Source organism: Lissotriton helveticus, chromosome 8 (genome assembly GCF_964261635.1).
Source record: "Lissotriton helveticus chromosome 8, aLisHel1.1, whole genome shotgun sequence".
Lineage (NCBI taxonomy): Eukaryota > Metazoa > Chordata > Amphibia > Caudata > Salamandridae > Lissotriton > Lissotriton helveticus.
This window is the reverse complement of record NC_136069.1, coordinates 463,893,524-463,908,714: the sequence shown is the minus strand read 5'-3', so window position 1 is coordinate 463,908,714 and position 15,191 is coordinate 463,893,524. Positions and strand designations below refer to the sequence as shown.

The following is a 15,191-nucleotide window of genomic DNA, read 5'->3' as shown; positions in this document are numbered from 1 at the left end:
TGTGTAAGTTTGGAGAATGGGATGTCAGTTAGAAAAGCTTGGAGAGAGTCTTCTGTCATCGGTGGAGGTTGTTGGTATAGGGTTTGGTAATACTCGCAGAAGGCAGAGTTAATGTCTTACTGTGTCTACAATGGTCCCATTCAGCATTGTTACCTTATGTATTAGGGTCTGCGGGGGTCGTCTCTTATTATACGCGCCAGGAGTTGGCTGGCTTTGTCGGCTTCGGCGTGCTTTGTGTCCATGTAGGCAGTGTAATCAACCTGTCTGAGCGTTTCTAACAGCTCTGCATGTTCGATGCGGGCTTCCTTTAATGCCGCGACCTTGGTAGAGTCTACTGCCAATTCCTGTTCTAGTTTATTCAATGAGTTTTAAACCTCTGTTACGTTGTTGGGTATTTCTTTTCTAACCCCCGCTGTGGTGCCAATTGCTATTCCTCTGATCACCGTCTTGAATGCATCCCATCCCACCTGTGGCGAAGAGGCGGTTCCAGCATTCTCAGCGAAGTCATTTGTGATTCCCGCAGAGAGTGCGCTGCAAAAGACAGGGTCTTCGAGCATCTGGGGCCATAGCTTCCAGGTGGGAACTGGAGTGGGGATTCTGCCCCAAGTGAGAGTGACCTCTAACGGGTTATGGTCTGAGAAGGTTTTTCCCAGATACGTGGCATGCGTCACCTGGGTAGTGGTTGGAAGTGTGCAGCTGGTGTGGGTGTGAGAAGGAGTATTCCCTGCTGCTTGGGTACTTCAACCGCCAGGCATTCCCCAGGGACAAGCCCTCCACCCATTTGCGTAGTGCATCAGCCTGCCTATTTACGCCAGCGCCTTGGAGGGGGGATGTGATCTATACATGTCTATGTCGAGCATTGCATTGTAATCTCGTCCTAGAATCCATGGGTATGCTGCCCAGGGCGCGAGTACAGGGTTGAGGCGGGTCTGTTCCTGTATATATCTCTTGGGGATAAAGCCCTTCTGATCAGGGTGGATGAGCTGGGGGGGGCGAGCTTAGCCACATTCTCCCTGCTAAAATGCTCATCAAGATCTTATAATCCGCATTGAGCAGAGAGATTGGCTGATAAGAGTCCACCCTAGTAGGGTCCTTAGAAGGTTTTAAAATAAGGAATATGGAGGCCTCTTTCTAGGATTTAGGGACCTCACCGCCCTGACTATAGATGGAATTAAACACGGCTTCCAGGAATAGTATCAGTTGGTCAATCAAAAGGCTACACACTTCATTTGGAAGGGCATCGGTGCCTGTGGCTTTACCCTTCCTTCCCTTACTTATGCTCAAGCGAATCTCCTTCTTAGTGATTGGGTCATCAAGGGCCTTGCAGTTTGCATCTGTTAAATTAGGAAGCTACAACTTCATATACTCCGGATCAGGAGAGATTTCTTCCCCATGTAGGCTGGAAAAGAGGGACAATGACAGGCCTGCATATTTTCCTGCTTCCCTGAAGTGTCACCCCTATCGTTCACTACCAACTTTTCAATAGAGTTCCAGGCCAGTAATAATGCAGCTTTTTCCCCATATTCAAAATTCTGCATGGACTTTACATCCCACTGGGCTCTACATTTTTGATCGAGATAGATCCTATATTTCATCCTTGCGTCCTCAAGTTACCTGGACATCGGGGGTTGCATTCTGGCTTGAAGCAGGCTGCCCTCTAATAGGCCTACTCTATTCTCTAAATCTTTTAGAGTTGAACGTTTGGCCCCTTTCTGAGCAGAAGACTGACTTTGCAGTTCCCCTCTGAGGAAGGCCCTAAACATGTCCCATACGATATCCAGGGGGGCAGGACCAAGGTTCTCCTGAAAGAACAGCCTACATACTTGTTTTAATACCCCACCTAGCTCAGCATCAGATAAAGTGGCTCTCCTTAGAGTCCATCTGGATCTCACAGGACTAGAATACCCAACCAAGGAAAGAATCGTGGCTGCATGGTTTGAAATATGGGCTGGTAATATGAGTATAGATGTTATTTTTATGATCCTATCAACAAAGAAATAATCCAATCTAGAAATGTGGCCATGTTTTTTACTATCAAAAGTAAAACCCTGCCTTGTTCCCATCTTATGTCTCCAATAGTCCAACAGACCTAATTCTAGAAGAATGTTTTTTAGCATCCTTCGGGCCCGGGGGGTGTTTTCATAACGACCACTATTGGATCTGTCCTGTACAGGGCCCAGCAGGACATTGAAATCTTCCCCCTTTATAATAGGGGCCGTAACCTCCATTCGATTCCATTCCAGAGTGGATAAATGAGAGGGATTATCAATGTTAGGTCCATAGAAAACCACACAAACTAATTCTGCACCCCCACAGTCCAGGGTAACTATTAGCCACCTTCCGGATTTGTCAGACTTAGAAGCCTTAATAGCACAGCCTGCTCCTCTCTTAATTAGAATCGCAACCCTCCTACCATGTGCAGACTGTTCCGAGACTAAAAATGATCTATCCAACGACACTTAGAAAATACTGTGTTGCCTTCTAGAGTATCTAAGTGGGTCTCCTGAATTAAGCAGATATGGGCACTACTCTCTTCCAGATACTTCACTGCCAACCTCTGCCAGTGTTTACACCTGAGCCCGTTGACATTCCAGTTTAGGATTTTTAACTCATTAATCCCGCACATCTAACCTATCAAAAACAACCATAACCATGGACTGGCTACGCAAATCACTTAAGAAACTAAGATGATAAAGGGAAGAAAAAAAAAGATCTTCTGGCCTATACATTCTGTGAGTTCCACTTGCATACGGGGCTTTCCATTAGAAACCCTGATAACATTATTCTGCATAAGTTTCTGGGGCACAGAGCTTTGCTTTGTACTGGTGGGGATATGAGAATAGAGGTACATTGACACTGCTGTGGTAATACTCAAAATCCCATGCCTTTTGGGAGATTGTGCTTCAAGCCATTGATAATGTTTGAAACATCCAAAAGTGGGTTTTTATCATATACGTAATGTGTATTACTATGTCAGTCTCCCCAATAAACAGACCTTTCTATTACACTCACTAAGAGACAGACAAATGTCCTTGAAATTATGTGCTGCTAAACAAGCTATCACTGCTCTCTGGTGGAAGACTAGGAGCCCAGAGTTGATGAAACAACAGAGTAGACTATGGGACCTGCAGCAAAGGAACAAACACTGAAAATCTATGAGGTATTTTGGGAATTAACTTGCTATAGATAGTAAAGTAAAGTCCACATTTGTAAAGCGCACAATCACCCGTAAGGGTCTCTAGGCGCTGGGGGCCGTCGGGAAGATTAAGCGAGCTATTGCCCAGAGTCACATGGTGCTGGGCTAACCTGCCGCCGGAGCCGGGGATCGAACCGTGGTCCCCAGATTCCAGCGTCAGTCGCCCTGGCCGCGGCGCCACACCTCTTCCCTAGGACCTAGATAGGTGAGCATTTCTAACAATCACGCCTATTAAAGGGTATAACTACGCCTAGGTACAGACATAGTAATGGGTTGAAAAATGGAGACCACTGAACCAGCATAGGAAACAACAGTGCATCAATTCTTAAGCTTACTGACGCTGATGGAGGGTGGGAGGTGAAGTAGGTGGAGGTTTCTATCGCTTTTTCCTTTTTGATATTTACCCTATGTTGGCATGCAACCTGGATTTTGGGTACAAATTGAAAAGCTCCTTGCTCAACCTTGCCAAGCAGTGGATGCAGTTGAGTAATGCTCTACCATTTTGAAAACAGTTCTTCCAGACTTTTTTTTATCTCAGTTTTATAATCAGCTGATCTAATTACCATACTTTTGGCTGTTAGTCTGACTTGATCTGGGCTGGTAAACGTTCAAAAGTGAAATGGGAAGTGTTGAATACATCATTAAAATCAAGAGCATTTATCTGTACGGGCTACTTCTGAACCTTCTAAATAGTTGCTGAAGAACAATAAGCATCCTTTGGGATTACATCTACAGTAAAATGTAAGCACCTATTTACTGACAGGTTACTTGAGTTGGGTTTGTAATAGACTCTCCTGTGCAAAATCCAAAAGAAGCTCTCTTCACATTACACACGGTCAGTTCCACAAGCCATACCAGGCATGACCTAGTAAACATGGGCGGTCTTCAAGCATTATAGCCCATCTCAAGTTACTCAAGATAATCCGAGAATTGCACTTCTGGTAGAAATCGGGAACAAGCTTACCCCTCATCAAGCCTTTGAAAAACGATAGAATTCAGTGCTTGCCAATATACTTTATTTCCAATAACACCATACATTAAAAAGGCTGTATCCTTCATTCCTATGTTCACCGTAAAAATAAGTGCTGCTTCCTACAATTACTATTCAGGCAGATACAAGGTACCAGGTACCTGCCTGAAGGTACCTTTCTATGCTCAGAGGCTCATAAGCCTCATACTGCTGCACATAATCCTATGTCTAGGACACACTGGGAGGGCAATCTAAGTTCTGTACTGACTGATGAATGCTGGGTATAGTGTTGCAGTCAGATCAGAGAAGTCTCCATATTTATAGTAACCTTCAGGCACTGTTGATTCAGGGCAGCTGATTTTCTACATCTGGCTTAGGGTTGGGCATGAACCGCTATGTTCAGGTTTTTGAAAGCTAAAGAAATGACTGCAATGGAAGTCAATTTGTTCCCACATATTGCATCATTCGGATATGTTGTGGATATAATTAATGTCTATAGGAATGTTACAGCTAGACTGTCACTACGTGCGAAAAGTAGCCAAGAACTTGTTGTGAAATACTCCTCCTGAAAACAATTATTTAACACACAGTTGCATATATCGGAATGATACGACACAAACATACTATAGCATGGTGCATCCTCCTGAAACACAGAGTGATATATGGGATCTGCTTTGTTTACTTACTAAAATGGAGAGATAGTACTATTCGCCTTAGAGCTTGTCATGTCTGAAATATCAGATATTGAATCTTTGCCCATGACTTCCCTATGATTATTATCTATATTCAACCTTATATTGTGAAACATGCTCAACAAGTTCAGTATGGGTTTACATGCTGTTTTGCTAGATACTGATCACCTGCCGTTATATAGTATGTCATTTTGTTTTTGCTTTTTGTTTGGTGGAAGTCCATTCGTTCCAAGGCAGTCATGCTCATTTTGAGAGCTCAGTCACTTTTAATTTGCTTTGCTATTTGAAATGAAAATAATATTTTTAAACAACACAGCGAAGTATTTACTTTGCCATTTGCAATCAGAATTAAACTTACCATATAATGAAGTTGCATTTATTTGAAACACTTGAAATAGAAGTATAAAATACCTGTGGGGCATATCCTGGAGGCACATATATAGGAGGCACTGAACCATTTGGAGACATCATTGGAACCTGAGCAGGACCTAAATTGACAGAAAATATTTGGTTTTACCAAAAATCTTTAATTCCCAAATGTTCGTTCACTATAGCAAACGAGACAGCAATCCCAAATGTAGATGGGTATTCATTATGTAAGATACTTTTAGTAACACTAAAACTTGAAATATTTCACACTATCACTAAATACATTTTTATGTGAATATTTAGACATATGAGATCTAACTTGCATACCATAAGCTTCGTATTATTCAAAAAAAGAGCAGGCTGTACTTGCCTTTAACAAGTTCCTGTCAAATAGGGGATCTTACTGTAACCACTGTAGTAAGAAAACAGAAGGCTCGTGCACTTTTTAGAACAAAATCTATTACAGACACACACAAACAGAATATATCAATCCTGCAATTAACACATGCATGCTTTACTGTGCATCATTATCGATCATTAAAATGAGCTAAACGTAGAAGCTGTTGCCAAACATTATACTGCACACTTATATAACAAATATTCTTGCATATAAAGAGTAACAATTTGTTCAAAGGACTACTTCAGCGTAGAGGAAGACTGTTCCCAAGATTATATGAAAAATGGCTTGAATGCCGTTGAAAGTGATGTCTAAGTGATAAGTCGTCAGGTGTTTCATGCAGGACTTGATCAGAATGAGATTCCATGCCTAAACTCAAACATCCATTCTTCCCAAGAGGTTCTGTGGATTTTTCAGTGAAATAACTGACAAGAATTATTGGCAAACAATTTAAATACAAGTGACCCCATAGTCTTTTATCGAGAATCGTGTTATATGCGCAGGAAGTGCGGGTGCGGGAGGAATAACAGATTCATATGATGAGGGCCACTGAAGATTTGGCAAGTGGTTAAAGAAGAAATGAAGATTGAAAATGAAGGTGGGGATGTTACATTCAAACAAAGGTGAAACCAGACTGCACAACATGAAGAGATGAATGGGTACCAGATATAGGAGAGAAGCGAAACACAATCAGAAATGGAAAAGAGAAGAAAAAAACCAATGCCCAGCCATGTGGGAGGGATGACTGATTGGACAGATAAAGAGGGAGGCGTGAGGATCCAACGCCAGGTGGGGTGTGCAAACTAACATCTGACATGGGTTAATTGGTATTTAAGATCAGACAGAGGATGAAAGAAAATCTGAAAACAGTACACGCAGAAGATGAAAATGAAATCAGGATAGAGAAAGTGGGAGGAATCAGAAATAGTTGTGGTGGATTAAGAAAGATTGGGTTTGCAGAAGGGGAAGAGTAGTTTTATTGGAGAGGGAAAACAAAGATGAGTCAAGGCGGATGAAGGTGGCACACAGAACAGAGATAATGGTAAAGTGAGAGATGGGAGAGAAGAATAGGAAATAGACAGGCAAATAGAGGCACCATCAAAAATCAAACAGGAGACCAAGGCCTGACATTAAAGAGGAATAAGAGCTGGACCTATGGGAAGAGCAAATCAGGAAGAAACAAAGCAGAGTGAGAATTTGGCACATGGAGGAATAGGAACCAAGTAGGAGATAAGGGAAAATGTCTGCACATGATGTGAAATGGAAAATGAGAATCAGCAGAACATAACATGTTTAATTTTAAGAGTATCACACATCTCCCTTTTATTATAGAAACATATGTACAACAAACATCAATAAATGTAAATTAAATGCACAGTCATGTAACAAGACGTGAAACGGAACATAATCAAGTAAATTGGCAGGTTTTCTTCCTACAGGCTGACTCTTCCTGCAACATGCTTGCGTTTCCGAAGAGGGGCCAACATTGTTGCAGATTTCTCTAATATTTTCTATATAAACTCAAGTCCAGGCTTAGACCGATAAAAGTTTGCAACTATTCCCAGATTGCAGATCCAGTGATCATCAGCTTTGACAGCATTTTAAAACAATTTTATAACTCTCAAATGCTGACAACCTAACATCCTTCCAAGGACTTTTGATTTTGCCCCAGTCACCCACTCGTACGTCAGTAAAACTGACATCCTTGGAGCAGTCATAATTCTCCTTTCTTTTAATTATCTTCTCTTTCCTTCCAGCCTTTAGTACTGGATTTGATTTTCTCACAACACAGCATCCTTTTATACACCCATAGTGGACACGAGTTGAAATTAGCCGTTCTCCCTTTAAACAATTCAAAATGTGTAAAACGGAGGTAGAATGCAGGGTCAATTTATATATTCTTAATGTATTTTTCAATTTTTCCATCCAACACAGGCCACAAGTAAATGAATGTTTACGGATTCCTTTAACATTTTATTAAAGCATTTAATCATACCATTGGCCTCGGGATGATACAAAGCTGTTTTTTTATGCTTCATTCCTCTTGCGCTCCAAAACTCCTCCATGGATCTAGATGCAAGTTTAACACCGTTATCAGTTTACAGAGTGGAGGGGTAGCCTTCCATGTCATGGGTAGACATTGCTTTGCACATAATAGACCCATTAAGAATGACATTGTTAGATAAGTATGTTATATGCTACAAGGACATGTATTGACGATGGCCTGAGATAAAAATTGTGAATTCTGTGGATACTCACTATGTCATCGGTTTCCTTGGTGAGCTGTTTGTCAGGGAAGGCTACCCCTGCACTCTGTCAAATGATGAAATAAAGAAGTTGAGGTCCTAGGTGTCAGATTATTTCCGCTTGTTATGAATGTAAAGTTGACCAGGTACACCAGAAATACTGATGACAGTCAAACACCTTATTAGTACGTAACCATCGAATGAACACATCCCTCAGCAAGCCTCTGCTGCTATCTCTTCCTCCCAACCACCAGTCATATTGAATCCAAATATTCCATGTACTTAGCAACAGAACATAACATGCTTAACATTCTTAGAACACCATGCCGGAAAACTCAAGAATGACTCATTCTATGCATTGTGTACTGCGTGGAACAAGGAATTCTGCATGCATTTCAGTGTATTTATTTGTGTCAATTATTTGCAATTGGTACAAATACATTCAAAATGAAAACAAATTATGGAAACAGAATCAAGATAAATGCATTCAAACGAGAAAGCCCAAGGTGGTGAAAATCAATATAAAACTGCTCCTAGTGGCATAGATACTAAAACTCAGATTAGTTAAAACCCTATAAAAATTACTGCGCTGCAGCCACGTTTACGAATAAAGGCTTGAGCACAGTTGTGGCCTGATGGCAATAGGAATTGTAATGACAAATGTTCCAAAGGGGGCCAGGTACGTAGGGGTAGTGCAGGCAAAATGGCCAGCTAGACGTGTCCTGAGACAGCTCCCACAAAGGAGACTATTATCCTGCCTTATTCTGTTCCATCCCAGTTACTCTGTCCCTAGCTGGCACTGCAGAGGGTGTGGGACATTGAGGGATTTGCTCTGTCCTCCAAAAGTTCGGTATGGACCAAGATAAGGGCGCTACTGCAAAACTGATTGTAAGAAACCTGGGTAGCCCCGGGCAGTGGACGGCCTGCGTTGCGGCCCTGCTGGCTACAGAGGTATGAGCAAAGACCTCCCCTACTGTATTGCTGCAGTGCTACAGTGCTACGAAGTGCCGGCTCCAAGACAGTGACAGCCCACTACAGTGAGGCACCCTGCCTGGAGGCGGCAGAGAACGGGACGTGGTGACCAAAGCCTTTCAAAATGGTGGTGCCCTCTTGGAAGATCCTGTGGACGGCATCGTCAATGTGAGGTGAGGGGCCTGAGACCGGAGTCCTTCGGAAGCTGGTAAAAGGTGCTACCCCTCCCCCCGTGCCGTTGGTGTGAGAGGGGACCTGCTGACACCACTTGTGCAGGCCCCGAGGAGTGGGGGGAGGGGGCAACGCGAGGTGTCAGTGGACTGCTGTAGGGCCAGGGAGGCGGCTTAGAGATCTGAATGCAACTGCCCCCCCACGACCTGCTCCTCGCTCGTCTATTGGGAGGAATCATGCCTGTGTTTCTGTGCTTGGCCCTCTGCCACTACGCTCCCTCTCGGTGGTGCAGACACCTGGTTGGGGACAACGGAAGGGTTCTCCTCCCTGAACATTTATGCCTGAAGCTGTTTCAGCCTTTCATTGCCTACTTATCTCCGGAGGGTTGTGCTACCCTACATCGGGGCACAGAATGGTGCAGGATTAAGTTGTGAGGTGGTCAGACCAATAAAATTGTGCAGTACACTTTCCCAGGCCCGTGCCTCAAGACGGAGGAACAGGGGGCCCAGACAGACCACGAGCCCCGGGACCCTGCGCAGAACACCCCTAATATCCTGGTGGCCATACGCGACTCTAGGGTGATGGATGCTATGGCCAAAGACATTAACCATCTCTTTTTGGATTTGCGTAAAGTGGTGGACAGAGTAACGGCTAATAAGGGTGAGATCACCACTTTACTGCAGTCGGTTAAGGGGCTCCAGGCAACAGTAGAAGGCCTAAAATGTAGCGCAACATCTGTAGAAGAGCACCTGGAGGGTGCAGAAGGGTGCTCCAGGCGCAATAACCTGTATTTCCTCGGGTTTCTTGAGCAAGAGGAGGGCCCGAAAGCAGAACTTTTTCTACAAAGTTGGATATCCATGGAGCTTAAACCTGAGGGTCTCTATATTTTTCTCCAATGAATGAGCGCACTGGGCCCTGGTGCCTGTCCCCTGTCCCTGCCCCTAGTGTGTAGCAGTGTGCTCCTTTTGCCAGGTTCCTCAATTACAGGGACAGGGACACTGCTCTGTACCATGTTCGTGCGCATGGCTCCCATGTGTATGGAGATAAAGAAAATCAAATCTTTCCTGATTGCACAAGGAAAGTGCAAGATCTCCGGAAATCATTCCTGGCTATTAAGAAACAGTTACATGAACATAATATTAAATACAGTTTGCTCTTCCCTGCAAAGCTCCGAGTCCAGTACAAGAGTAAAGTGTATTTCTAAGAGTTCCCTCGGAAGGCTGCACATTGGTTGTAGTCCTTGGGAATAGGAATGGAGCAGCAACCGTTGGAATGAAGAGAATAGAGGCGAAGAGGGGGGTGTAGATCGGTTTGGCAATGCCTCATACCGGTTGATATTCCACGATCTGCAGAGTCGACGAGGCGCGATTTTATCCTGGTTTGTCCAGACGGAACTCTGCGGGCAGACTCAGAGCATTTGGCCATACAGAACTCCTTCTCGCCATTGTGCATGGTGCATGAAACCCAGAGCAATGTGGTTGGAACTGGATGAAAGAGGTTTAGATGCTTGTTAGACACTGATGCTCCCTATGATTAGGGTGTTGATGTGATCTGTAATGACCAGCGAATTCTAGAGTGCTTTGCAGAATATCCTAAGTTTCTTTGGGGTCTGTCAATGCTGATAACAACAACACTGACTGTTCTATCTATATGTTTTTTATTCCTCTGTTTACAATGTTGCCAGTTTGGATGCACTACTACTTTTGTTTAGTGGTGGTCCGGGGGCTAGCCCTTAGAGGATTGCTGAGCTTCATGTGGGCTCATGATCTGAGTGAGTCTGTGATCCCTGGACTGAAGCTACAGCAACTGTAGTTACGTTTTTTTCTTTTAGTTGACTTCTTGTAGTTTGGGAGGGTGCTTGGTGTGGGTTATGCCTCCTCTACCCCACTGGTTTTGGTGGGGTGGGGGGGGAGAGACCTGACTACTGCCCAAGGGTGGGAGTTGGGGGCGGGGGGGCTTTCATATTGTTGTTTCTTGCTATGTTGTTACAGTTAGGGTTAGAAGGGGGTAGAGATTCCAAATGTTATAGAACTGGTCAGCTTGTTCCTGAGGCATGCCATTCTATGGTGGAGCTAGTCTTATCACAATTTCCTCTACAGTGTGTCTGGTGATACCACGTATAAAATGTGGTCTTGGAATGTGCTAGGTGTGAATAGCCCAAGCAAAGAGGAGTAGTGTGCATGCTTACCTCTGCAGGTGCAATACATCGTTAGCCTTGTTACAAGAGACGCACCTGTGAGGGGACTATGTCAAAAGACTTCGGAGGCGCTGGAGGAGATAGATCTAAGCCACGTGATATTCCAGCTATGCCAGGGGGGCCCTAATATAGGAGGCTCTGTGGTGCCGTCTAAACAGACCGAGTGGCTCTTGATGGGGAAGGGAGGTACGTCATATTAGAGGGTTCCCTTTATGCTCATGATCTCTGTCTAGTCAATATTTATGCCCCCAATATTGATGATTTAGCTTTTTATGGTAGGGAGGTTGCGGACGCCCAAGTCTCCTCGATGTCAGATGTAATTCTTGAAGATATTAACTGCATGTTTGATGGCCTGATGGACAGGGTTCCTCCACGCTCCGACACTAAACCCCACATGATCTATGCACTTGGCTAGACTATCCATAGCTAGAGTTTTATAGACATCTGGCGAATCCAAAATCCACACTTTAACGCATATTCCTGTTAGTCTTCTGCATTAGGTATGTATAGCCGTCTGGAGTATCTCTTTATTTCTGCACCCGCTGCACATAAGATATAGGATATCCGTAATTTGGCCCGCAATATCTCGGATCCTTCACAGTTGCTGGCCGAGTATTCCCGGGAGCGTCATCGCCCCCGAGTGCCCCTGTGGCGGCTTAATGCAGAGTCACTCACAGATCAGGCATTTGCAGGCACTATGGGGGAGAAGAACTTTGTCCAATATTTAGAGCCCAATTATAACAGTGCTAGCAGAAGGGCGTTGGGAGTGATTAGGTTTCCTTAATCACGTAATACATTTCTAAATATAATGTATAATCTCCGCTGTATAAAGGATAAAATTCTTGTTCTGTAAGAGAATAGGATAAAAATGTGTAAACTTGTCTTTAAATAATTGGCTAAGACCCCTTTAACAACATCCAAAGGTGGATGAAAAGCCATTAAAAATTCCAAACATACTACTTCTGGGCACGAAAAGAGGCATGAGGACCTTCTTTCCTCCTCCAAGTAGGGAAAGATTTCCTAAGAAAAGGTTCATTAAGTGCCTACCACTTCTTCCCTTAAAATAGAACTTCCCAAATGTGGTTCACAGTCAGTGCCTTCGATGCAAAAAAAAAAATCTATGAAGAAATCGTAGAGCTGTGCAGGTGTATTCTTGTCGACGACAATCTTGTCTACATTAACAACAACATCTCCTATGATTATGTCCTTGTCACCACTGTATCCACAACGATCATACCAACGAGGATACTACAACGCCAGCCGACCAAGACTCTGTCGACAACGTCTCACCTCAACTTATAGTCAACGACACAGTCCTAGCTGGCGCAATCACAGTTGCTCTCGACACAATGGGCTCATTGACGATGATACTGTCAACAGCGATACCATTAACGCTCCCATCTACAATGACACCATCGATGATACTGTTGACGACAAACTTACCGTCGACTAAGAGAACACTGATGACAAAACAGTCAATGTCAACACCAAAAACCCCTGCAAAAATGACATTTCCTCCATTGTCTTTGATCTTTGTAAAAGATAAATCATCTGCAGTCACAAATCTGCCAGCTCACACCTCTCCGAGGAAGGTGTTGTCCTATCCACCTATGGCTGAAGGTCCCTTAGGAGTAGCTAGTAGTCCATCCCAACTATATGTCAAGTGCCAGGACTTTGAGGATGATGACGACTAGTATCAGGAGGACTATTACTCTGCGAGAGATAACTCAGAGCCATACCAACAGGAATATTCAGTTCAAGACCGACAGCAGATTTCTATCTCAATGCCTATGTCTTTCATTACTAATTACATAGTATTCTCCAAGACTATTATCACAGATTTCCCCCATCTGCTCCTCGACTCCTATGCCACAAGCGCTAATGCCTGTATAGTTGCTGCAAACTCCTACAAACCCGGCCTTAATGGCCACCTCCCTAAGGGAAGCCATAGAGTCCGGCCATTAATAGTTCTCCAACACTCCCATGTTTTGATTCCACTTTTCCCGCAAATGTAGGAGTGTGTTCGGTGTGTTGTTGATCAACTTCCTATAAGTGAGAGAAATTGCCTTACGATACAAGTGATCATTAAGCAGCCTACCCTCTAGGGGTGGCGACCCCGGGAGGTCCGTTCCCTGGGGTATGGCTGCCTAAAGTGTGTCTTTTATGGTAGGTCTCAAAAGGTCTCATATGGCGCCTGCTTGCAATCCTGTTGTAAGCAAGAAAAAGGGACTACACAGGAGCCCAACTTTGGAGAGGTCTATAAGATCTGAATTGTCAAAACCAGGTTGTCTCACCAGTGTGCTCAGTTTCCCTGACTCCCACAGTGGAGTGACTTGAGTTATCTTGTCCCCCCCAGCCCAGTGATTTAAGTATGGAGTCCGATTCGGACCATGATAGCTGTGAGCCCCTGAAGAGGCATGTGGCGCGGGTTGGTATAGAGCGCTCTCAGATATCCCCCTGATGCAGAACCTGACGGTCAATATGATATACCAGTTTGTTGTCTGGGTGGTGAATCCATTGGTTAATGACAGCCAGTTGTGCCGGCCAATAGTATTTTCAGACGTCAGGAAGGGCATTCGCTGATGGCCATACCTTCCAACCCTTGTGAGGGGTTAAGATAGTTAGAATGGTTTAAATTATTTGAGACCTCCTTGGTTTTATATGAGGTGCCTGCTGTAGTCATAAGAAGTTGAGGTACCGGAACAGTAGCAGGAGCATTTCTTGAATTTCTGGTACTTGTGTGGTGGTGTTTTCCAGGGGAAGAATAGTCCCGGTCAGAGAAGATTATCTATTTTGGGACTCGCAAAATTTTGGAAACAACTTGGTTGGGTGGGAGGGTGGTTTCGGCCACGCAGGACATTGAAGACAGTTTTGGCTCAGGGGGAGCCATTATTGTTGGGTCTAAGGGCTCATTTAAAAGCAGGTACCAACCATTTAATCTTGTCGGGTTTGTCTTATTTTTCTTGAGCCTTTTCCCCTGTCTTCTGGATAGAGGTTCAACAGCCAGTTGTGGTACCTCTGATGTTTGATTGAGTTCCCCCTGCCAATTCGATGTTACTGTTTCTCAATGCTGGATTGGCAGTCGAGGCAGGCTGGGTCGCTGCTTCTGACCAAGACCCAGCACCCCTGGGCCACCAGTGACCACTTGAGGTGTTTTGATGCCAGGGACTGCTGGTTTAAGATCACCTTTTAAGGAGTGCTTGTTTTTAAGATTATCTTTAAGAACTTAAAGGAAATTCGATTGGGTGCATAGCTTATCCATTATTGTAGTCTACAAGAATTTAAAGGAAATTCGGCAGGGTGCATGGCTTACTCACTATTGGAGTACAAGTGCAGATCTTGCTTCGGACAGATTTACGGTGTGCGCTTAGCTTGACTTCCAGGTTCATTGGAGTTCTAGTTTATGTGAATGCCAAGTTGGAACGTTTGTAACAGCTAAGATTGTTGAGTTGATTGATAGTAGGGTGACCTTCATTGAGTTTTCCCCAGTAGACCTGGCTTCCTAACCTGAAGGGATTGTGCTTGTCGATGAAAGTTCAGTCACTCCTAATACTTCTTGTCATAGACATTATGTAAGAAGCTTGCAGAGTTCCTTCGATATGACTCTCTTTCATTTGTTTGTGATTGGTTGTGTAGTGGTGAGACCGGCATATGGGTCATCCTGAGCTCGGCCATCCCAGAAACTTGATGAAGTTGTGCTTTCACCTCTATCTTGTACCCTACTGGTATCCTAATAATCCTAGCATGAACTTGTTGATTTTCAGCGATCCCAGGCCGGAACCCTGAGGTGGGCAAACAGTTAACTCTGATGTGGACGAAGGTTCAGTGTTTGAAGTATTGGATATTTCCTGTACGGAGAGCAAGCCACATCCATGACCTGAGATTGATGTGAGTGGGCAGCTTGCATTTTTGTATAGTTGTACACTCTGAGGTTTGGCTGGGTGTGCAGGGTGGAAGCTTATTAATGTTAGGAAAGTAGTT

At 44.1% G+C, this 15,191-nt stretch overlaps 1 protein-coding gene across 2 annotated transcripts in view; it reads right to left on the bottom strand.

Moving 5' to 3' along the window:
• The window catches only part of FNDC3A (fibronectin type III domain containing 3A), a 1,256,364-nt gene that overhangs the window by 764,558 nt on the left and 476,615 nt on the right, over positions 1-15,191 (bottom strand). The window contains exons 5-6 of one of the 2 annotated variants that reach the window (XM_078657340.1): positions 7,621-7,694; positions 5,270-5,346 (exon numbers count right to left, since the gene is read on the bottom strand). In XM_078657340.1, the coding sequence (XP_078513466.1) occupies positions 5,270-5,346; positions 7,621-7,690 (147 nt within the window). In that variant the 5' untranslated portion in view covers positions 7,691-7,694. The remainder of the gene's footprint in view (positions 1-5,269; positions 5,347-7,620; positions 7,695-15,191) is intronic. The other variant, XM_078657339.1, reaches the window with a different exon arrangement.